At 59.1% G+C, this 22,826-nt stretch overlaps 7 protein-coding genes across 7 annotated transcripts; 6 read left to right on the plus strand and 1 right to left on the minus strand.

Annotated features, from left to right (window-relative positions):
- Positions 1–1,303: 1,303 nt before the first annotated feature.
- On the plus strand, positions 1,304–2,750 carry E0L32_010948 (uncharacterized protein; the record flags this gene model as incomplete). Its single annotated transcript, XM_031133622.1, has 3 exons — positions 1,304–2,264; positions 2,327–2,433; positions 2,499–2,750. 3 exons carry the CDS (start codon positions 1,304–1,306, stop codon positions 2,748–2,750), a joined length of 1,320 nt encoding a protein of 439 aa, XP_030988858.1.
- A 1,764-nt stretch (positions 2,751–4,514) lies between these two features.
- E0L32_010949 (uncharacterized protein) lies at positions 4,515–7,226 on the plus strand (the record flags this gene model as incomplete). Its single annotated transcript, XM_031133623.1, has 1 exon — positions 4,515–7,226. One exon carries the CDS (start codon positions 4,515–4,517, stop codon positions 7,224–7,226), a length of 2,712 nt encoding a protein of 903 aa, XP_030988859.1.
- A 2,718-nt stretch (positions 7,227–9,944) lies between these two features.
- On the plus strand, positions 9,945–11,447 carry E0L32_010950 (uncharacterized protein; the record flags this gene model as incomplete). Its single annotated transcript, XM_031133624.1, has 1 exon — positions 9,945–11,447. The coding sequence occupies one exon, from the start codon at positions 9,945–9,947 to the stop codon at positions 11,445–11,447; it is 1,503 nt and encodes a 500-aa protein (XP_030988860.1).
- Positions 11,448–12,346: 899 nt separating this feature from the next.
- On the plus strand, positions 12,347–15,909 carry E0L32_010951 (uncharacterized protein; the record flags this gene model as incomplete). The annotated part of the gene is made up of 4 exons (XM_031133625.1): positions 12,347–12,671; positions 12,818–13,289; positions 13,402–14,923; positions 14,989–15,909. 4 exons carry the CDS (start codon positions 12,347–12,349, stop codon positions 15,907–15,909), a joined length of 3,240 nt encoding a protein of 1,079 aa, XP_030988861.1.
- An 815-nt stretch (positions 15,910–16,724) lies between these two features.
- Positions 16,725–20,430, plus strand: E0L32_010952 (uncharacterized protein; the record flags this gene model as incomplete). The annotated part of the gene is made up of 4 exons (XM_031133626.1): positions 16,725–19,449; positions 19,632–19,740; positions 19,819–20,287; positions 20,398–20,430. 4 exons carry the CDS (start codon positions 16,725–16,727, stop codon positions 20,428–20,430), a joined length of 3,336 nt encoding a protein of 1,111 aa, XP_030988862.1.
- A 305-nt stretch (positions 20,431–20,735) lies between these two features.
- On the minus strand, positions 20,736–21,068 carry E0L32_010953 (uncharacterized protein; the record flags this gene model as incomplete). The annotated part of the gene is made up of 1 exon (XM_031133628.1): positions 20,736–21,068. The coding sequence occupies one exon, from the start codon at positions 21,066–21,068 to the stop codon at positions 20,736–20,738; it is 333 nt and encodes a 110-aa protein (XP_030988863.1).
- A 278-nt stretch (positions 21,069–21,346) lies between these two features.
- E0L32_010954 (uncharacterized protein) lies at positions 21,347–22,444 on the plus strand (the record flags this gene model as incomplete). Its single annotated transcript, XM_031133629.1, has 1 exon — positions 21,347–22,444. The coding sequence occupies one exon, from the start codon at positions 21,347–21,349 to the stop codon at positions 22,442–22,444; it is 1,098 nt and encodes a 365-aa protein (XP_030988864.1).
- Between the last annotated feature and the right edge of the window lie 382 nt (positions 22,445–22,826).

Raw genomic sequence — 22,826 nt, forward strand, 5'->3', positions numbered from 1 at the left:
GGCTCTGCCAGGCGTGTGATTAGTTATGGGACGTATCAAATGACATCAAATGGAGGGAAGAGGGTGGATGTTGAAGCCGGCGTATGAAACGACCTCGGCATGGTGTTTGTAGTGGATCAGCAGCTAAAAGCATACTGGGCAAAAGCTGGGGTTGGACAGTGAGGAACCACATTTCAGGTGTGAGTCCAACTAAAACAGCCCTCGATGTACAAAGGTACCGCGGTACCTTAGCAGGGACCCCACACACCTGTCGAGCGTGCACCCCTGGTTGGTCCCGGCTTGCTGCTGTCGAACACGGCAAGGGGGAAAAATTGGCAGGCAGGGCTGACACCACAGAAGACAGCCAACGAGCTTGAGAGCAAGACGGACACAAGCAATTGAACGCGAGAGGAGCGAGGCATGCAAGCGCACCCGACACGGCGCGCAAAAAACGAGCAATCTCGAGAATAACTCGCCATAGAGCATCCTCGTGTCGGCGGACAAGCCACGGCGCCCAAAACGAGCCAAGAAAGCGCCACCAATACCCAATCGAGAAGAAGAAACTTGTCTTGAGTTCGGACAAAGCCACGCCAGTCTCAATTGTGAGTTGACACTTCCCGCTTCCTTTTTCCTCTCTATATTACCATCTGCACACAAGGCCTCAAAGGAATCCTTCCATGGATGCCAATTCTTACCCACTTATCTGAGTTTGGTTGGTTGCAACACCTCATCCTTCTGCAGGTCGCCTTCCGTCTTCCCTGCCTGCACTTTCACCACATGAAGATTGATTCAACACCAACACCCCAAGTAAAAGAACAGACTCGCACATTTTACTCTTTCATCTCATTCGTACCAATTTGCTTTATAAGGCTTTGTTCCACTCCCATCCCGTCCTCTTATCCATCGCGTCGGGAGGCTGCGCCACTTGCGCCAGGGTTCGGAGGCAACAGATTGTATGAGGCACGCAAGGAATCAAGCGAGTGCCTATCAAGATTTCCCCGTTCGACAGAGCTGCAAGGCGCCGCGCCGCTACTGGCCTGGCCTCTTGGTCTGGATCCCCTTCTCCGCCACCAATCTACGTACCAGCTCACACACGCACGCGGCTCCGTGGTTGGCGCAACTGGCCCTAAGAAATACCCGTTCATCCCGTTGTCATACTCATCAAAGCCACTCGTTGGGACGTCTCGAAAGCCTTGTAACCCCTCATAAACACCACTCACCACCCTTGCTCACCTAAGCAACCTCGCACCCCGTACCTCATCCCCGCCTCTGCTATTGACTGCCACACACCTTCACCCATCGCACAACCACCAGAGCCGCGATCATGGCATCGCGACCGCGTCGTTCCGCCGCTCAGCGGGCCACTGAGGCCATCACTGACATGGCCGACAGAGACAACGCCCTCATGTCTTCATCCAGGTCCCGCCGCTCAGCGGCAGACTCTCCCTCTGCAGACTCGCCACACATGCACCTCACCGTCAAGGTACCGGCGTCCAAGCTGCGCCAAGCCACCGGCCGTCAGGCCGCAGCCAGCAAGCGCGACCAGTATGGCGGCCGGCGCTCAGCGCGAGCCACTAAGAAGAGGTATGTAGAGTCTAGCGAGGACGAGGATGAGGAAGACGAAGAGGAGGAAGAAGAGGAAGAGGAAGAGGAGCAGGACGAGATTCGCGTCGGAGATGATGACGGTGAGGAGGACGAGGAGGACGAAGAGATGGATGATGCCGAAGGCGAAGAGGACGCCGACGGCGAGGTGGACGACATGGAAGTCGACGCCGAGGGTGAAGACGATGACGCCGCCGCCGATGCCGATGGCGACGTTGACATGGATGTCACCCCGGCTCCGGCCATCAAGATCACCAAGCCTTCAAGGAGTGCAGCCAGCAAATCCAAGGACACCCCCACCAAGGGCACCTCAAGAGCTGCGCCAAGAAACATCGTTGTCGCCGATGACGACGACGACGATGATGAGCTCAGCGAGCTCGAGAGCGATGTAGAGGAGGAGATTAATGACACTGTCCGAGTTGGCGGTGAAGAGGATGCCGAAGGCGAAGAAGACGAAGAGGAGGAAGAGGAAGAAGAGGAGGAGGTCGAAGAGGAGGACGACGACGTGGATGCCGAAGGCGAAGATGTCGAGGTGGAGGAGGAGGACGCCGAGGGCGAAGTGGAGGAGATCGATAGCGACGATGATGGCAGCCGAGCCGAAACTCCCGACCTGGCCAAGATGACCAAACGGCAAAGAGCCAGGTTCGAGGACGAACCCCAACAGTACATGAAGCTGTCCGATGGTAAGATGGTCCCCCTCGATACTTGTGCCTGGGCTGTTACTGACAAGCTATCTCTGCTGTAGAGGTCCAAGTCAAGAAGGTTTTCACTGCAGAGGAGCTGAGCATGAGGCGGGCAGAGATGGCTCGCCGCCGTCGCAACCTCAGCGAAAAGCGTAACGAAGAGGTCAAGGTAAGGCTCACAGACACACCTGGATAGCATTGAGCGAGCAGAGGACCTAACAATAACTTGCCTAGACCGAAACTATCAACAAGCTCCTCAAGCGCCAGGCTCCCAAGACCACCAAGAAGGGTGCTGGCCTGGCAGGCAATGAGACCCCCGATGTCGAGTCGACGAGGCCTGACCCGCTGTTTGTGCGCTGGATCAGCAGCAAGGAGGGCAGTCGTATCGCCGTCCCCGGGGAGATCCTCGAGGCTCCTATCGGAAGAGTATTTGTTCCTGGTGGCTCTGGACCCTTTGGAAGGAAGATGGTCGAGGAGGTATCATAGGATATTCCGGACTGGAATCGGTTGGGTCCGTCCTGCAGGGATCGGACGTGCGCGGAGTGCATTAGCTAGTCGGAGATTACAAACGCTGCACACAACGGTCTCTCTGGCGAGAAGGAAGCAAAGGTGTCGTTCAAGGACAGTGTTTTTTTGGTTTGGGGTGGTGTGCTGACAGACTTGCGAAAGGGTGTCGAAAAGGGCGATGGGCAGTGTACATTATCACGATATTTTCCACCATACCTAATCAAAGCAGCGTTGTGCCTTGTTCCCGCGAAACCAGTCGTCAGTGAAGCTTTAGCTTTCTAATTTCAACAAAGTCCTTGTCTTGCAGCGTTGACAAGCCTCGGCTGGCTTCTCTCTGTCGTGGACGTAAATCATAAACATGCTCCCTACCCGGGTTGCTCCCTGCTGCCTACCCAAGGCGGCACTACCAACTACTGCATATACCTGCATTTGATGATTTCCGGAGAACGACACCGGAGAACGACAGTGCCACATTGAAGCGATGGTGTCCATGGGATCGCTGTGGATCTTATATGTACTCATTCCTTCTCAAAAGGAGAAAGGAGGCCAGCGCCGCCCTGGTGAACATAAAAGCCCAGGCATCTGCTCAAACTCGATGCTGTTGAAGCACCCTCGGAAGAAAAATAAAAGCGCAAAGACACCTACTCGACACCACAAATCAGGACCTGTAGACCTGTAATATCCTATCTTTGGCAGAAAACTCGGTGACTTGAAGCCACCCACCTGCTCCTTTATCTCTGGTTGATATCTCCACACTGGCCATTCATCCATCCACCAGCATCTTCAGTCCCCTTGTCACCAGTCCGTCCCCCTCGGTCGGTGACGCCAGTCGCAACAAGTCACTTATCCAACTGGAAAAGAAAACAGTCCCTCTTTGGGGGTGGCCTCATTGGTCAGGACGCAATAAATTCGAACCCTCGCCTGATCCCTGCCTGTATCAACTTTCCTCTTTCGGTCTACCACCCATCACCACCACTCCTCGACTCTCTCTGGACTTTGCGTCGACTTCCACCACCCACGCAACCTTCGTCCAGCGGTAATCACGAACTCTGGATTCGATCTCCGGTAGACGCTTCATCTTCGGCCTGCCTCCATCCATCTCGTCGGTCGCAGTTCGAGACCGAGGTCTGGTGTGTTGGTAGTACTTCGCGGGTATCCGGGGGGAACATCAAGTCACGAGGACACCGTGACATCTGCAGAGCTTGCCCATCTTCAACTGTTGGGGACTTCCAGGTTGTAAGCGGATTTGAGCAATTTAGGCATCCTGATTCGATCAACTGACCTTGGACAACTCCCTCAGACCTGACTCACTTTACCTCTCACTTCGATCCTGACTTGACCTTCGCCTCTTCAACATCCCTTGACCTTCACCTCTCCAAACCTCCCTTGACCTTCACTTCAACACTCACGTCGACACTCACTTCGACACTCACCTCAACACTCACCTCGACACTCACGTCGACACTCACGTCGACACTCACCTCGACGACAGAAGCATCTCTTCTCTGTCCAGTGAAATTCGTCTCCCACCGCGCCATTTCTCTCGACATCGTCCATTAATTCGTGCGTCGTCGTCTTCTTCCCCCGACTGTACACCCACAAACTCTCAACTTCATCGTTGTACATCGCCGATATCTGTCATCATCGTGTACACGCACCGTCAGTATTCATCAGCATCGTTTCGTAACCAGAAGTCCAATCTTCGACGACAAGATTGCCAGAACTCACCATCACCAAACCATCATGACTTCTCAAACAACCCAACCCAAGGTGTGGCCTAATCTCCCACTCCCCCCTCTCCCTGAAGACCCCAAGCCAGGTCAAGCCGCCGCCACGACCGACAAGGACAACGGCGCTACCCAGCAGGCCCAGCCTGTTCAGCAGACTGCGCAGACTGCGCAGACCCAGCCCGCCCAGCCGGCGGCTGTGCCCCAGCATATCGAGACCCAGGCCGGCATGGCGGCTCCCAGCGCAGCCGAGCAGCCTAGGACTGTCCCTACAGAGTGGAACATGCAAATGACCCCCGACGAGGTCGCCGCAGTGTACGACCAGCACGTCCGGAAGACAGAGGGACAAAAGGATAAAGACTGGGAGAAGAAGCAACTCGAGAAAGAGTTGAGGATGCAGCAAATCGAGAGAGACATGGTCCAAAGCATTGACGTGTGGACCTCCACTCACGACGACGACGGCCAGTACATCGGCCCCCCTCGCGGCGCTGCTCCCGCCGCCGCCGCCGCCGACGCCGCGGCCAACAACCCCGAGGTCAATGTCGCTTCCACCTCAGGCGAGCCTGCTGCGGTCCCGGCTCCTGTCCTCTTGACCCCTCCGGGCCTGGTCAACGACCCGTCCGGCAGCTCTCAGGAGACGCTCGCGCCCCTGACTCCCGAGCAGCGCAAGCGCAAGGCCGACAACGCCCTGGAGAGCAGCGCCGCCAAGAGCCAGGCGATCGCCGGCCAGGACGACAAGCCGGCGCACGCCGCCAAGACTCTCGAGCCCTTGCCATCCGACCAGCTGGACAACGTCCCGGATGATGACCATCAGCCCGACCTCGGTGACTGGACCATGCCCACTGTCGAGGCTCCTGAATCAGCGCCCTTTGATTTCGGCGAGGAATACCAGGACTGGATGCATGGCGACTTCAGCGGCATCAACTTCGGTGACGATACGGCCAACGGCAGCGATTTTAACTTTGACCTCAGCTTTGCACCCAGCCTGGATGCCGAGGCTGGTGTTGTCAGCGCCGAGCCTTCTACTGCTGCCTCGAGCAGCAGCAGCCAAACTGCAGCTTCGATGGCCGCGCCCGTCGAGCAGGCCGGTGCTGCTTATGTCACGCCCGCGGAGCTTTCTGTCGTCAACTCTGCCCCTGACCAGCAGCCAGACCCGCTCCAGAAGGCTCTCGCAGACATCGAGAACCTCAAGGCCGAGCTGGCGACCGCCCAGAACGACGCCGCGGCGAAGAGCGGCTTCCTGGGCCTCATGAACCACGAGGTCGCCGGTTACAAGCAGCTCCTGGCCCAAAAGGACCACGAGATCCGCACCCTCGTGCAGGGGTCCCAGCAGAAGGACGCCGTGGTCCGCGAGCTGCAGAAGCAGGTCCAGTCCACGCAGGCCATCCGGGACTACAAGGAGCAGCTCGAGGGCAAGAAGGCCAACGACGTCCAGGAGGCGGTCGCCCACGTCTTCGGCAAGACCATCATGCCCTGGTGGAACCAGGCCTTCTTTCATCATAACCTCGTCGGCTTCCCCATCCGGTTCCTCGAGGGAAGCCCTAGACCCGAGGTCCACCGCCGGATCATGGGCATGGTCTGGGCGGCAGTCCAGAACGCTGCTCGCGACTTTGTGGAGCCCAAGGCGCAGCCCCAGGCGCAACCCCAGGCGCAACCCCAGGCGCAACCCCAGGCGCAACCCCAGGCGCAGCACCAGGCGCAGCACCAGGCTGCTGCCAGCCCTGCTACTCCTGGTGCTGTTCCCGTCGCCCATGCCGACGCCCCCCACAAGGCCCACAAGATGCCCAGTGACGAGGAGCTGCAGAGGATGCAGGAAGAGGTCCGCAAGGCCTGGAAGCGGCCCAGCCAGATAGCCGCCAACGCCGGCGCCCCCCCGGCCGGCATTACAAGCCCCGAGCAGCAGCCGCACACGCCCGCTGCGAACCGCGCGCCCGCCTCGGGCGGCAGCAAGTCGGTCGCGTCCTCGAGCAGCGGCAAGTCGACGGCGACGACCAAGCGCGCGCCGCGCAAGAGCAACCGCAAGAACTCGACGGCGCAAAGCGCCAAGTCCAACAGGTCCGGCGCCAAGTGCCCGGCGCAGGTCCGACCCGAGATCTACAAGGACATGGATAGCAACCAGTGCCTGAGGCTCATGACCGGACTGGCGGTTAACCTCCACGATCTCGATAGCCCGGCGGGTCAGGAGGCACCGCAGGAGCAGCAGCAGCAGTGTCCTCACGTCCCGGGGCAGCAGCAGGCCCAGCCCCAGGTGCCGGCCCAGATCCAGATCCAGCAGCAGCAGCTGAGCCCCGACACTCCGCTCACCATACACACAGACCTGCAGCAGTCGCTGATGAAGAATCTGAGCCCCGGCGTTCCGCTCAACCCGCACGTAGCTGCGCTTCAGGCGCGGCAGCAGCAGATGAACCCCGGCGTTCCGCTCAAGGTGCACGTAGCCCGGCCTCGGGTGCAGCAGCGACAGGAAATGCTGCAGAACATCTCCCAGGCCGTTCCTTATGTGACCATCCCGGGCCCCGAGGGCATGGTCACTATGACACAGGCGAACTATGTCCGTCTACTGGAACAGCGGCAGCAGATGGGCCTCACGATGGTTCAGCAACCGCAACTGCAACTGCAACCGCAGGCGATGCCAATGCCGGGCCAGCTCCAGCAGAACAGCAACGCTGCGCCCCGCGGCCAGGCGGCTGGAGGCTTCGCACAGCAGACCCCGCCGCAGACGCAGAATTAGGATGCGACGCAGTCCGTGCAAGGTCAGGTGCAGAGCGTGAACACGCCGGGTGGCCAGGAAGCGCAGTCGGAGGCGGAGTGCGATATCGACCCTTACCTGTTGCTTGAACAGTTGTACCCGACGAACCCCTTTCGTGCCCCCCATCCTTCCCACCCTGGTCCTGCGTCTGGAGGCCAGCAGCAGTGAAGAGAGGACTGTTCTTCTGAAGAGCAAATGGAGCGATAGAGGGGAGGAACAGAGAGACAGAGACGGATGGCGAGAGTGTGGTGGAGGAGAGATTTGTGTGGACATGGTTCCATAATGGCTGGTACTTCCTTGCTTATACTCATCATAACTGGCTTCGGATTTGTCGTCTCATCTCAAACAGGGAGATGAGCAGAACAAAGATGTCCGCAATAATAGATGGGACATGCATCTTTCCGATGGCTGGTAGATTTTACTATGCTGGATAGTTTAATCATCCAATAGGGAAATAAAAATTGACCTTGAGACGATTTGCCCGAACTCTGAATCATCGGCGGTGCCTACAATGCAATACACAGTCAACAATAAGTTCAATATGAAAGAGGACATCTGAATTCCTTACTCGCCCTTGTGTTCTCAATGGAAGCATGATTGTAAAGAATATCGCTGCTCAAAGTCCAAGGTCCAAGGTCTTTGAAGAATGACTCACAAATAAATATTGAACTTTACAGAATCCAAGTACTACCCATTGATCAAAGCAGAAGTGTGCTTCTTCTTAAGGCGTAACATATCGGACACTTTCCCTGTCCAAAATGAGATGTTTACATATCGGCCATCAACAATTTGGCGATGCAAACAATGAGGCCATACCTAGGTAGCAAACCAACAAAACACACCTGTCGGGCCAAGACCGCTTGATTTCCATGCCAGGAAAGGGGGGTGCGCTGAAAACGACACAGCATGCAGCATCGCTCCATTGCGGCGTCGAGGAGGGTGCCACCAAGAGCTGCAGCAGGCCGGGCATGTGAGCTCGTCGTGCAGTAGTCTGCCCTCCATCAGCGGCATTTGGGGAGAGAGAGCAAAAAAATAGATGGTGGTCCAAGGGTCAAGACGGTGTACGGAAGTATGGAGCTGTTTCCACTCCTGTCACACGACAACAATACGGGTGTCAATCTCCGCGGGGCAGGACAACAGGACAGGGCCTGGCACAACATACGCCAGAGGGGTGCGGAATTGAAAGGAAGCGGCAAGAGCACAGCTATTGATCTCAGTGCTGTGGAAACCTTGGAAGGGACGATTGATCCCTCGATACTACGAGGCCCCGACTTTACATGTACCTGTTCAGTTCGGGAAGGGCAGATGGACGCCGTGCCGGCTTCGGTGTGGCTAGCGCGCTCTTTCTCTCATCATTCGACCATTATAGGTTCCGGCCAGGACGCCGCTGTGCCTTTTCTATTCCATCATGGAAGTCAAGTACATGTAGTTCTACCACTTTCCTTGTGTGGTGGATGGGAGGTATCGTCCGAAAATACACTCTTTTTCCCTTCACGAGAGAACATGGGAGAGCAGAACTGTTTCGAGAAAGCTGTTTCGGTACTCTTGTCTGCAATGAGACCCTGTCTTGGCCGAGAAACAAGGATGCTGGGGGCACACACACACACACACACACACCATCCTTGAAGGTCGGATCTTTACCGTGACACTGCTCGAGACCCCTGTCCCCCAGTCCAGTCCTCCAGTCCTCCAGTCCTCCAGTCCTCCAAATCCCCAAGATGACATGTCAACCAACGAATCAGGAAAATCGAGCAAGAGCTGCACAGGCATCCAGCATAGGTGGGCAGCTATCCTGGATGGGCTGATCTCAACATGAAGCGCTGCCTGCCTTGACTGCCTTGACTGCCTCTTCTCCTGCTTCGCAAGGAAGGCACATGAATCTCTCTTGGACCAAGACTGACTGCCTCAAGGACAGGGAGGCACATACTTGCCTTAGGTAAGTGAGGTAGCAGTCCCTGCATTTACTCGAGGAATAATAGGTAGCCATCCTCTCCCTCTTGCTCTCTCCTGCCGCGGTGTGCGTGCGTGTGGATGCAGCTAGTGTATTAGACTTTAGCTCGCGGGCCATTCCTGTAAAACATGTGTATGTCAGCCTCTTTTCAACCATGACCCTCTTTTCAAAACTCTACTCTTAATCGTCTTTGCTCTCCATCCTCAGCTGTTCAGCCCTTAGACCGCCAGCTTTTTACCTTCTTGGGAGATATACCGTGCTGTGGGAACATTCATCTATTGCTAGGACGACGACCGAGGGCTGGCTTGTTCTCCTCTCACGGCGGCAAACCACGCAACCCGCTCCATGCTGCATGCCGACCATCAATCAGGCATTTGATGCGAGAGCGTCGAGACTGCATGTGCCCGAGTCAATGCGCTTCTGCTCGCTAAAAACGTGAGCACCTGCCCTCTTCTCGGCTCCAGCGCTCTTATAAGCTGGCTGGGGAGTGTCATCATCCCACCCAAACTGCGACCTCGCTTCTTAATACAAAAAGCCAAGGGCCTGCGGTCACGGCTGTGCCTTCACACCCCGCATTTTGCCTGGTTGTATTTATAAGAACGTCGCCCACAATCCTGGACCGGCGTGCTGCTCAAATTGGACCTTTTTCGTTCCCTTTCTCTTTCTGCGGTGGCGACCTGGGCCCCAGTCGGTAGTCTCTGTCGTCGCCAGAGGACGACGGCATAAGAGAACGAGGCATTGATCGAGACATGCCTACCATGCCGTTTTCTGATCTCTACAAATCCCCAAAGTCTCCTCTCGCCAAGCTGCGCCACGCACACCACCTGCCCCCAGATGATATCTCATCGCAGTCTCCCGATTACCATGTCGACCTCGTCAGCAGGGACAAGGCGAGGCAGAAGGAAGCGGTCAAGCGCTATCTAGCGGACAAGGTCCGGGACGACTGGAACTTCGTATGGCCCCCGGCTGGCACCAATGGGCATGATGCGACAGCCCAGAAAGCAACTGCGCCGGCCAACAAGGCCGCGGAGCAAGGCTCGTCCAGCTCCGACTCTATGAAGATCACACCGGCACCACCGCTGCCCGGGGAGGAGGGGCAGGCTCGAGACCTGGGAGGCGACGCAGACTCCGAGACGGGATCGGTCTACAGCACCGTCTCGGAGGACCCGCAGCACTACCGCCCGCGCCAGGAGTGGACGTCTGACCTGTCGGACGATGACGAGCCAGCCGCCACCGGGTCGCCCTTCCGCTTTGACAATCCCGAATCTGTCGGCGCTGCGGTACAGACCTCGGCCATGGCGCGCAAGGCGAGGAGGAGAAGGGAGGAGCGCGCCGAAATGGCCCATAATGAGGGCCTTGCTTGCTTCAGCGCCAGGCGGGATGCCTGGACCGGTGCCCGGACTGTGCACGTGAAACCCAAGCCAGCTCCTCCACCATCACCAACTTCGAAGCGTCGCAGCCTCTGGAGATTCAACTCACATACGAAGCACGAACAACCTGCGCCGGCGGCACAGGGTTCGACCGGCGCCCAGGCCAGCGCTACATCTCCCATTTCGCCCGTCACCTCCAACTCGCGCCACTCGCAGCAGTCCGTCCGCGATACCACGACCCCCCTCACGTCTGATGGCGATGACTCCCGCAAGTCGAAAGAGGGGAATGCGCCACCTGCCGTATCCTATCCCGTCGAGACGCTGCTGCCCATCCCACCACCCCTGCTGCCTCCCGAGAACCCCATGAGGGCGTCCATCTCCCCCAACATCTACGTGTCGCTCTATGACAAGGTCATTGTCCATTCGCTACAGCCCTCTTGCCCGATCAACCTCAGCGACATGCTCAAGTCGTGCGTAGCCGGGTGGAAGCGAGACGGGGAGTGGCCCCGGCGCTCGGTGGAGCTTACTAATGCCGCCGCCGCTGCTGCTCGGAAGAAGAAGAAGGAGGAACAGAGGGCGGCCGCCAACAAGGAGAGGAGGGGCAGCAACGCAGGAACAGGCGTGACGAGGACGATCAGCGGTGCGGGAGGATCTGGGTCGGGCGGTCGTAGGCTGAGTCTGACCGGCCTCCTGGGGCGAGTCAGCGGCGAGAAAGGCGCCGAGGAGAAAGACAAGGACAAGGTGAAGGCGCCGGACAAGAGCGGGGAGGCGGCGCCCGCCGATCATGACCCCGGGGCGCCCAGGAACATTAGGAGGAGCATCCAGCGCGCCCTGGGCCTGGGACACAATCACGGCGCCTCGGTTGGTTCCGTCGAGGGCTAGGAGCAGAGGTGGAAGAGGAGGTGGAAGAAGGCCGGGGCTGCCATCCGCAGCTGATGTCATGCGCGCCGCGATGCATCCTCTGAAGCGAGAGCTTCATACGAACGTTACGCGAGACGAGACGGCCTATTCATGGTTCCGGAGTCTTCTCTCTTTCATCGAGTTTGAGCATCTCTGTTTTGGGAGAATGGTTCTTCTGCATTTTTTCCCCCTGCTGTTAAAAGAGGAAGACAGCGTAGCACTTATACCTTATACCCCGAGCGTTGGATATAATTATCTTACATATGTAGCTTTGATCCGGCACACCCGAGTCACATATGGACATGTCTACCTACTATACCTAATCGAGAATGCACACGCGTGACGAGTGAATGATGAGCGAAGTCGGTGCAAAGCTGTTCGTCAAAAAATGGACCACGATCTATTGTGCTGGGCGTGTGCACCCCCCCACACTCAGCTGAGATAGAGTGGCATGCTTCCTGGTCGCCCAGCATGGTGTGATCCTGAGATATGACTACCATTCTTATCTCCAGGTATCTTGAGATCACTCCTCCCTGACAGATGACTAAGTAGGCAAATTTTCATTGCATCGTCTACAGATGTCTAACTCTAGAGGCAGAAAACGCCAGCCACGATAGCGATCTCGTCCCTGTGCTATCTGACCTAGAGGGCAGATCCACGCAGGGCTTCCGTTATGTCAGTAGTACGTAAGAGCACCTCTCGTACGCCTTGGCCTGCATGTATGCCTGAAACTTGACATGCTGGCCAATAGAGTCGGATCTTATTGTCATTGTTGTACGGAGTATCACCCGAACCCGCTGTGATTCGGGCGAAAGAAGCCAAGGATGAGAGCTCATCTTGAGAGTACGTTGCAGTCGCTCTTCAAGCCCCCGCTGGCCACGATGCCCACCATCAGCATGGGAACTCAGTTACAGATGTCTCAGGGCGTGTGTGGTCGTGTGGACGGGCTAGTGAATCCACGGAAACCTAGCGCCAGCCTCAGCACAAGTCGTGCTAAATTGGGCCTAAACCATTGGTTCCCTGTCTTGAGCCACACAAAAATCTCCCCGATCCAACCCAAACACACACTTGACTTGGCTGGCCCCGTCATGGCATCGTTCTGCGCCGCATCGGCCCAAAAGACCCTGGAGGCTGTCAGACTACCGGTGTTGGCGTCAATCGACGCCCCAAGATCCAAACCTGCTCTCCCTCCTGCATTTCGACTCTGTCTAGGGAGCCCGCCGTTTGCCTCTCGCCCACACCAGAACCATCCTTCTCCAAGGTCGCGGCGCGGCGCACGCATCATCTGACACACCACCACCGCATACCTACCTACAATAAAGAATAAAAGCCGTTCAAAATAACCCGACTAGCCCGCCTCCCGCGCGATCCCTCCTCTGATATCACCAGCACCGAAGCAGACCCGCCGCTAGCTGGCACCACGATCAGTCCGGCTAGCACCAGCACCAGCAGCCCTGGGTACCGGCACAGCTTGCTGCCCGGCCCTTCTTCGACTACTGCTGCTGCTGCTGAGACTACTGCCCTGCACACCGACGACAGAGGAGGGAGTGCCAGCACATCGACGCCCACGGTTCGCACCACCGCCCCCGCGCAAGAGCCTGCATCGGTACCGGCGGAGCAGGAGCAGTACGAGCTCGCAGACTACACAGAAGTCCGGCGCCGCAGGGACCGCGAGGAGCAGGACAGAGCAGAGGAGGTCAAGAGGGCCGAGAAGCGCCGCTGGCTCGACGAGCAGGACGACATGAAGTTCTCGCACAGCATCCAGTTCAATGCCGTTCCGGACTGGAGCAGTCATTACATCGCGTACAGCAACCTCAAAAAGCTGTATGTTTTGCCCACCGACCCGCCCTTGCAACAATTATTGCGCCGACCGGCCCAGCGAACACTTTTGCTCTTGCTACTTTGACTTTGTGCACTGACCATCCCTTGCGTGCAGGATATACCAGCTCGAAAAGGTCGTCCATCAGGCTGCTGGCACCGATGCCGAGTCAAGACCCCTCATCCAGACTGAAGACCCCGAGGCCGTCTTCATCAGGGCGCTCGACGTCGAACTCGAGAAGATCTCGTCCTTCTATGGAGTCAAGGAGCAGGAGCTCATCGACGACGTGAATGCGATCCTCAAGGACGTCGGCGTATTCGAGCTGGACAACGAGAATGGCGAGGGCGGCCGCTCTCCCTTCAACGACAACCAGAACAACCGCCACCGCCGGCAGAGCGTACAGAGCCGCCAGTCTACCGAAGATGGAGTAGAAGACGATAGTGACGACGACGGCGACGAGACCACGGGCCTCACGCGCAAGAGGAGGTGGAGCGGTGGAGGGGGTGCTGGCACCGGTGGCCCGCGGCGCAGGACGGTACACAACATCGGCGGGCCTGCGACGGATATGACGGCGTCTACCGAGATGACCAGGTCCTTCCGCCGGTACAGCGTGACCGTCGACGACTTTGACGACCAGGCCGTCCTGTTCTCGACGGGCATCATGCTCAAGAAGCGCATCATCAGCCTCTACGTGCAGCTCTGCGAGCTCAAGTCCTACGTCCAGCTGAACAAGACCGGCTTCCGCAAGGTCCTGAAAAAGTTCGACAAGATCATCGACAAGTCCCTGCGGCCCAAGTACATGGCCTCTTATGTCGAGACGGCCTATCCCTTCCGGCCCGAGAGCATGAAGACCATCGAGGAGAACATCTCCAAGATGGAGCAGGCCTACACGGCTATCGTCACCGATGGCGACGTCGAGGCGGCGAAGCGCGACCTGAGGTCACACCTCCGTGAGCACGTCGTCTGGGAGCGCAATACCGTCTGGCGAGACATGATCGGTCTCGAGCGCCGCGCCGAGGCGGCCAGTCTGGGACGAGCTTTGTTGGGAATAGAGAATGACCCGATCAAGACCAGACTGCAGGGCGACGACGAGCAACTTCCCTCTATGAAGGTGATCAGGACACCGTTGGGTCGCCTCAGTTGTCCGGTCTGGCTGGTCAGCCCTGGACTGCTCAACATCCTCATCATCCTTGCCGTCTTCCTCCTGCTCGTTCTCCTGCCCATCATGGACAGGCCCGAGGAGCAGAACTGCCTCGCCCTGCTGGTCTTTGTCAGTCTGCTGTGGGCGACGGAGGCGATCCCGCTGTTCGTCACGTCCCTCATGATCCCTTTCCTTGCCGTCCTGCTGCGAGTGTTCCGTTCGGAGGACGCGCCGCACAAGAGGCTGGACGCGAAGCCAGCTACTGCCTACGTCTTCGCGGCCATGTGGACGCCGGTGATCATGCTGCTGCTCGGCGGCTTCACGATCGCGGCGGCCCTGTCCAAGTGCACTATCGACAAGCGCATTGCCACCTTCGTCCTCAGCAAGGCGGGCACGCAGCCCAAGACCGTGCTGATTGCCAACATGCTCGTCGCTGCCTTTGCGAGCATGCTCATCAGCAACGTTGCCGCCCCTGTGCTGTGTTTCTCAATCATTGAGGTTAGCAGTCCTTTTTCTTCTCTCATGATAGCAAATGATGAATGCGATACTGACAATTTCAACAGCCGATGCTTCGTAACCTGCCCTCGGACTCCAACATGTCCAAGGCTGTTATCATGGGCATCGCCCTCGCCTCCAACATTGGCGGCATGCTCTCGCCCATCGCCTCTCCGCAGAACGTAGTCGCCATCGGCATCATGAAGCCCGAGCCGACCTGGCTGCAGTGGTTCTTCATCGTCATCCCCGTGGGCATCCTATCGCTAGTGCTGATCTGGATGCTGCTGCTCGTCACCTTCCAGCCGGGCCGGAACACGACCATCGTGCCGATCCGGGCCGTCAAGGAGAAGTTCACGGGCCTGCAGTGGTTCGTGTCGGTCGTGACCATCGCGACCATCGGCCTGTGGTGCGCGAGCAGCCAGCTCGAGGATGTCTTTGGCGACATGGGCGTCATCGCCATCATCCCGATCGTGCTGTTCTTCGGCATCGGCATCCTAACCAAGGAGGACTTCAACAACTTCCCCTGGACCATCATCATTCTCGCGGCGGGGGGCCTGTCGCTGGGCAAGGCGGTCAAGTCGTCGGGCCTGCTCAACACGGTGGCCACGGCCATCTCGCGGCAGGTCGAGGGCATGGGCCTGTACGTCGTGCTCATCGTCTTCTCGGCGCTGATCCTGGTCATCGCCACCTTTATCAGCCACACGGTCGCGGCCCTGATCCTGCTGCCGCTCGTGTACGACGTCGGCGCGGGCATGGAGGAGCCGCACCCCAACCTGCTGGTCATGGCGGGCGTGCTCATGTGCAGCGCCGCCATGGGCCTGCCCACGAGCGGCTTCCCCAACATGACGGCCATCATGAAGGAGGACCCCGCGGGCCAGAGGTACCTGCGCGTCAGGCACTTTATCAGCCGCGGCGTGCCGAGCAGCGCCCTTACGCTCGTCGTCGTTGTGACGGTCGGGTATGGGCTCATGAGGGTGTCGGGGATGTAAGAGACGGGTGGATGTCAGAAGGGAGAGGGGAGAGTGTTTTGGTGAATGGGTGGTGGTGGCGGTGGTGATGGGAGATGGGAGGTGGGAAGCAGGAGGTGATCGCCGAGAAGGAAGGAGAGCGATTTACGGTATGGGGTGGTCCAGATAGACAAGATGTGTTTCTTCCTTTTTTGTGTATACCAGCATGGCCAGGATATGGGAGGGAGCGAACTGGCGCCCTTCGGAGCATTCATTGTATTCCTAGAGAGACATCTGGCACTTGATTATGTCAAGTCGTCTACTACACGGAAGCGCAAATCCCATTGTTTAGCACCTTCACAGTTTATCAGTATGATTAGAATGGCAAGTAGCTCTGCAGAGGCGCTCATCGTCGGCGTAAAAAGCAAGTTCATGTGGTCTAATAAACAGAGTGTAAGTGCTGATGTCGGTACTTGCGTGCATAGATTACGGATATTTGGCTGGGAGCCGTTGATTGGGGATGGGATGGTGTGGGGCCGCCTCGGTGCAATGCGGTCATGCCTGGTCTTCACACACCCAAGCAAGCTCCATCGAGTTCAGACTGTCTACCATCCACACACGACCTCCCATATCACGTCTACCACAGCTCCTGCTTTTTGACCATAGCTTGAGGAACACTACAGCTTGCTCCCCATCTTGTTTGTGAACCATCGTATATAAGAGTCCGAAGTCCGTACCAACAGGCTGTCCCGACACTCCCTCCCACAACAAGCAGCCGAGGCGCCGGGCGGCCCTCATGCGCATGACCTTCTCCCCGTAACTGGCAGCGGTGCTCGGCCGGAGCTGGTGCAGCCGCGATGCTTTCCGCTTTCACCGCTCGACCCATCATCGAGCTCAAGCAGAGGGACAAGTCCAAGATAGAGTCCATCCTCACCTACGGCGACCGCGTCCTCGTCGGCCTCAACACCGGCACCCTCCGCGTCTACCGCCTCAACGAGCTCTCCACGACCCAGCAACCTGCTCCCTCCAGCAAGGCAGCCCTAGAGACCGCCATCAACGGCTCCTCCTCCTCCAACACTGCTGGGACCACACCCCCCACCTCCTCCAGTCTGCCCAAGAACGCAGCACGACAAGATGCTCCCTCCGCCGCCGCCGCCGCCGCCGCAGCGCCGCCACCTCCCCAGAGGCCGACCGACCTCCTCCGCGAGGTGGAGAAGTTCGCGCCCCGCGCCGTCGAGCAGCTCGCCGTCATCAAGGAGGCCAACACGCTCGTCTCGCTGTCCAACCACGCCGTGTCGCTGCACGACCTGCGCACCTTTGAGCCGCTCGAGGCGCCCCTCGCCCGCGCGGCCAAGGGCGCCGCCTGCTTCGCCGTCACGAGCAACATCGTGCGCGACGCCGACACGGGCGTGCCCGAGATCATCAGCCGGCTCGCCGTGGCCGTCAAGCGCCGCCTGCTGCTGTGGAGCTGGCACGAGAGCGAGCTCGGCGGGTCCTCCGGGGACGGGGACGGGCTCGAGGAGGTGGTGCTGCCCGAGTCGATCCGGTGTCTGACGTGGGCCAGCGCGAGGAAGATCGTCGTGGGCATGAACGGCGGGTATACCCTTGTTGACGTGTTGAGCGGGGAGATGGAGGATATCATGGGTGGTGGTGGTGCGCCTGGGGCCGGCGAGAGGGGAGGAGCGGCGGCTGCGGCCCAGGCGGCGGCGACGAGGTTCGGGGCGTACAGCGGCGCGGGCATGGGGTACATGGGGCTCGGGGGGTACATGCCCAAGCCGCTGGCCACGAAGCTCGCGGACGGGCAGATGCTCCTGGCCAAGGACATCAACACGCAGTTCATCACGGACGAGGGCCGGGCGATCGACAAGAGGCAGGTGCCCTGGCAGTCGGCGCCCGAGAGCATCGGCTACAGCTACCCGTACATCCTGGCGCTGCAGGCGCCGTCCAGGGGCTCCCTCGAGGTGCGCAACCCGGAGACGCTGAGCCTGCTGCAGACCATCTCGCTGCCCGGCGCCGCGCAGCTGCACTTCCCGCCGCCGACGGTCAGCCTCGCGCACGCCGGCAAGGGGTTCCACATCTCGTCGGACCGGTGCGTCTGGAAGATGGACGCCACCGACTACGACAGCCAGGTCGGCGAGCTGGTGGCGGGCGCCCGGTACGACGAGGCGATCAGCATCCTCGCCATGCTGGAGGGCGCGCTGCTCAGGGACAAGAGCACGACGCTGCGGGAGGTCAAGATGCTCAAGGCGGAGCTGCTGTTCCGGCAGAAGAAGTACTGGGACTCGATGGACCTGTTCAACGAGGACGACGTCCACGCGCCGCCCGAGAGGGTCCTGCGGTTCTTCCCGCGGATGATTGCCGGGGATCTCTCCGAGGAGCCAGAGAAGGAGGCGGCGAACGAAGAGGAAGGGGCTGAGGACGCTGGTGGGGCGGCGAATGGGAAGGCCAACGGGGACAGCAACAACAAGCCGAAGCCGGAACCCGTCGTAGATGCGGCCTCGCCGCCGAGGGACTACGTGGGCATCACCAAGATGCTCCTGGGTGGGGGGCGCGGCAGAGCCAACCCGGAGACGGCGTCCATCGCCTCTTCCAGGAAGGGGGCCGCCGCCGACGCGGACGACGCGGCCAGCGTCGCGAGGTCCAAGTCGGGCGACGAGGGCGCCCTGGAGGGCAAGGACCTCATGACCGCCGTCGAGGCGCTTAACAGCTACCTCGCCGGCACGCGGGCCCGGCTGCAGCGCGTCATCGACCCGTCGACGGGCCGGCTCAAGCCCAAGAAGGCGGAGAGCGGCGGCACGGAGGAGGCCTTCAACAGCCTGCTCGCGTCGACCTCGCACGTCGACGAGTCGGACGAGCAGCTCGAGAAGGAGCTGCAGCGCACGTTCAAGATCGTCGACACGGCCATGTTCCGCGCGCTCATGTTCTTCCGCCCGGCGCTGGCGGGCTCGCTGTTCCGCATCCCCAACTTCTGCGACCCGGAGGTCGTCAACGAGCGGCTGCTCGAGCACGACCGGTACACGGAGCTGGTCGACTTCTTCTACGGCAAGAGGCTGCACCGCTCGGCGCTCGAGCTGCTCCGGCGGTTCGGCGAGGGCGACCGGCCGGACGAGAGGGCGCCCGGGCTGCACGGGCCCGGCCGCACGGTCACGTACCTGCAGGCCCTGCCGCCGGAGCAGGTCGACCTCGTGCTCGAGTTCGCCGAGTGGGCGCTGCGCGCGGACCCGGACCTCGGCATGGAGGTCTTCGTCGCGGACCGCGACAACGCGGAGCGGCTGCCCCGGCAGCGCGTGCTGGACTTCCTGGCGCGCATCGACCCCGCGCTCGAGGTGCGGTACCTCGAGCACGTCGTCGGCGAGCTCGGGGACGACACGCCCGAGTTCCACAACCGGCTTGTCGAGGCGCTGGTGCGGGACCTGCGGGAGGGGCGGCGCCGCGGCGATGATGATGAGGATGGTGATGGTGATGACGGGGGCCGCCGGCGGCGGGAGAAGTGGGATGCGGCGATGGGGAGGTTGGTCCAGTTCCTGCGGGAGAGCCGGCAGTATAGTCTTAGTCGGGCTTTTGGTCTTGTACGGGGTGATGGTGAGTTCTTCAGTCTCTCTCTCTCTCTCTCTCTCTCTCTCTCTCTCTCTCGTCCCTGTTCTGGGTGTTCTGGTGCTACGGTATCATGACAAGGATTGGATATCTCAAGTTCCTTGCGTTTTGGTCTCTGTATACCGATGCTTTTGGATGGTATGGGAACTGACTTCTGTCGATCATACCAGATCCGGCTTTCTACGAGGCGCAAGCTATCGTGCTCAGCAACATGGGCCAGCACAAGCAGGCGTTGGAGATTTACGTGTTCAAGATGAAGGATTATGCGAAAGCAGAGGAGTAAGTTGGATTTTTATTTTCCCTTTTGATTTTTTGGGACGCTATCTCCTGGCTCTAACATAATGCCATCGTCACCAGGTACTGCAACCGGATTCACAAGGCCCAAGAGGCCGCAGAGCAAGTCTCGCCAGGCGAGGAGGCAGCTCAACAGACTACTCCTACTCCTGCTACTACGACTCCAGAGGACGCAGACGATGGCAGCAGCAACGGCGGCAGCAGCAGCCCGTCCATCTACACCACCCTCCTCTCGCTCTACCTCACGCCGCCGCAGCCGCACGAGCGCAACCTCGGGCCGGCGCTCGACCTCCTGTCCCGGCACGGCTCGCGGCTGCCCGCGTCGTCGACGCTCCGGCTCATCCCGGACTCGCTGCCCGTCGCCGAGCTCGAGTCGTACTTCCGGGGCCGCATGCGGCAGGCCAACAGCGTGGTCAACGAGACGCGCATCGTGCAGGGCCTGCGCAAGACCGAGGTCGTGGCGACGCAGGCGCTGCTGCTCCTGGGCGGCGGCAGCGGCGGCGGCGGCGGCGGCGGCAAGAACAGGCGCGTCGTCATCGGGGACGAGAGGGTGTGCGGGGTGTGCCACAAGAGGCTGGGCGGCCGGACGGTCGTGGCGGCGCTGCCGGACAACTCGGTTGTGCACTATGGCTGTCTGAATAGGGCGGCGGCGGCGATTGGGAACAGGCCGGATAGTGCTGGCGCGGCGGCGGCGGCGAGAGTGGGGAGCTGGGGTAGGACTCGGGGTTGAGGGTTTGTAGGAGTACTACCTATGCCGGGGGCCGAGGAGGAGGGATGAGGAGGGAGGAAGGTCTTGGGTTGTGTTCTTGATAAAAGTAGCGATACCCCTTCCAAGCATAAAGCATATCTTGTAGGACAGACGGCGCGCTGCTGGCGAAGATTTTGATATCTGAAGCTTTTTTTTGTCCTTTTCGGACTGGAGATGCCAGAGCTGTACGGGATGTGGTTTTTTGTAGTGTCTTGTTGTATCGGCCCGACGATCAATCCTCTTCCTCCTGGACTTCCTCGCCGTAGTTCTCCTCTTCCTTGGCGTCGTCGACAGCCGCCTTGCCCGAAGTGGCGGCGTCGCGGGCCTTGTCTTGCTCCATGCGCGCCGTGAGCTCCTGGTTCACGCGCTCCTGCACGGAGCTGATGCGCTCCTTCAGGTCGGCGAGGTACTTGGTCTTGTCGCCCACGCCCGTCGTCGCCGGCGCGGGCAGAGACTCGGTGACGGCGAAGGGCTCGTTGGCCGGGCTGGCGTAGGTTGCGGATAAGGTGAGGGGCTGCTGTTTGCCGTCGGCGGCGGCAGCTGTGTTTCCGTTTGTGGCGGCCATGATGTCTTTTCTTTTCAGGTTTAGATATCCAGGGTATTTAAAAGGTGAGGGAGTACCTGAGGGTGCTTGTTGGTACACAGGCAGTGAAGATTTGGAGATTGTTCTATTACAATAGGTAGGGCTATCTACGGAGTAAATTAGGTAGGCTCATGGCATTTCCCGGGCCCGCTTTTCTTTTCCCTCGCGCGTCCTCCACTCGCCTCCAGGTAGTTGAGACATGCGACGACTGCACATGTGAGTAACACGCTGCTCCAACTCCTTGAGCAACGCCGCCGACAATGCCGAATCCTTCCCTAGAGCCGGAAATACTCATTTCTCGTCTGTCCCATCGTCCCCGCCACCTCCTCAAAGCCATGATCACGGTCACCAGCCCGCCAAAATCTACAGATTCAAAGCTAGCTGACCGTGTCTGGACCGACCGTGGCTCGTCACTCGGCATCCTCGATCGTCTCCCGCCGGAAATCGTGTCAATTCTCCTTGGTATGCTCGATACCCAGTCAATTGCGCGTTTCGCTTGCCTTTCTTCCCGAGCCAACACGTTCGTTCGGTCGCAGCGTGCATATCGAGACCTGGCCACACTTGTTCCGCAGGTGCTTTTGGCCTTGGGCAGGGTAGGCCTGATCGGTCTTCATTCCGTCGCTGAACTGCACGCCGCTTTGCGAACGGAACGGTGCGCAACTTGCATCGAGTACGGCGCGTTTCTGTTCCTTCCGACCTGCGAGAGGTGCTGCTGGGAATGCCTCCGTTTAAATCCGTCATTACGGGTGCTTTCACGCAAGGAAGCTAAAAGATATTTTGGTCTCTCGGATCGGCATCTTCAACGGCTACCTACCCTTCGCGTTATTCCTGGCGACTACGGCATATCCGCCAACCCTGCACCGGAACATTGCGAGCTTATTAGCGTAAAGGCAGCGAGAGGTCTCGGACTCATAGTGCACGGGTCTGCGGGAAAACTAGCACAGGCCATGGCGAGGAGGTGCAAGTCCACAGGACTCTTCGTCACGGGTCGGTACCTCCAGGGCGGCTGGCCAGCGGTATCCCAAGATCAGGACCTGCTGCTGCTGCCTAGCCAGGGCAATATTCCGACGGATGACTTCTTTGGCATGGCTTCCATTCCGTTCCCTTCACTCTCAAAGTCAGGCAGGATCGAGGACGGTCTGTGGTGCCTAGGCTGTGAAGTCACCCTCCGCCGATACGATAGTCTACGCTTACCTCGAGATGTGCTCGCGGCCATTGTGCCTTCTAACTGTGGGCCACTGCGGGTGTTGCTCGGCTTGGAACGGCGGGCCCGATCGAAAGAGTCATTCTTAGACCACGTTAAGCACTGCTACGGCGCGCAGCAATTGATTCCTGAATTGGCGACAGGAAATGGTTGAGATTGGACAGTTTCAGCACGAAACTTGACATGAAACACAGGTTGCCCGACAACTAACTCCAGACAGCTGTTGCCTCCTCCTTGCCTACTCTGCCACATCAACTTGTCTAGCCTCCTTCCAGCCTCGTGCTTCTGCTTCTCCGACAGATATGCGGCTCAGTTCCTAGGATGACGACCCCGATACTCTGTTGTAGCCTTGCCTTCCTTTGGAAGGTGTTTGGGACAGTAGTTGCGCGATACCTTGACATGCAGGCCGAATACCTAACAAGCCCAACAGCAATACTCTGACCTCTATTGCACAAACAAGCAATGCCACTTGAGTTACCTAGGTATAACAAAGTGGTCAACAGGCCATCCTAGGAGTCTATAGTCTCGGATGAGAC

Source organism: Thyridium curvatum (assembly GCF_004353045.1).
Source record: "Thyridium curvatum strain D216 chromosome Unknown NODE_94_length_151459_cov_88.394397, whole genome shotgun sequence".
NCBI classification, from domain to species: Eukaryota; Fungi; Ascomycota; class Sordariomycetes; order Thyridiales; family Thyridiaceae; genus Thyridium; species Thyridium curvatum.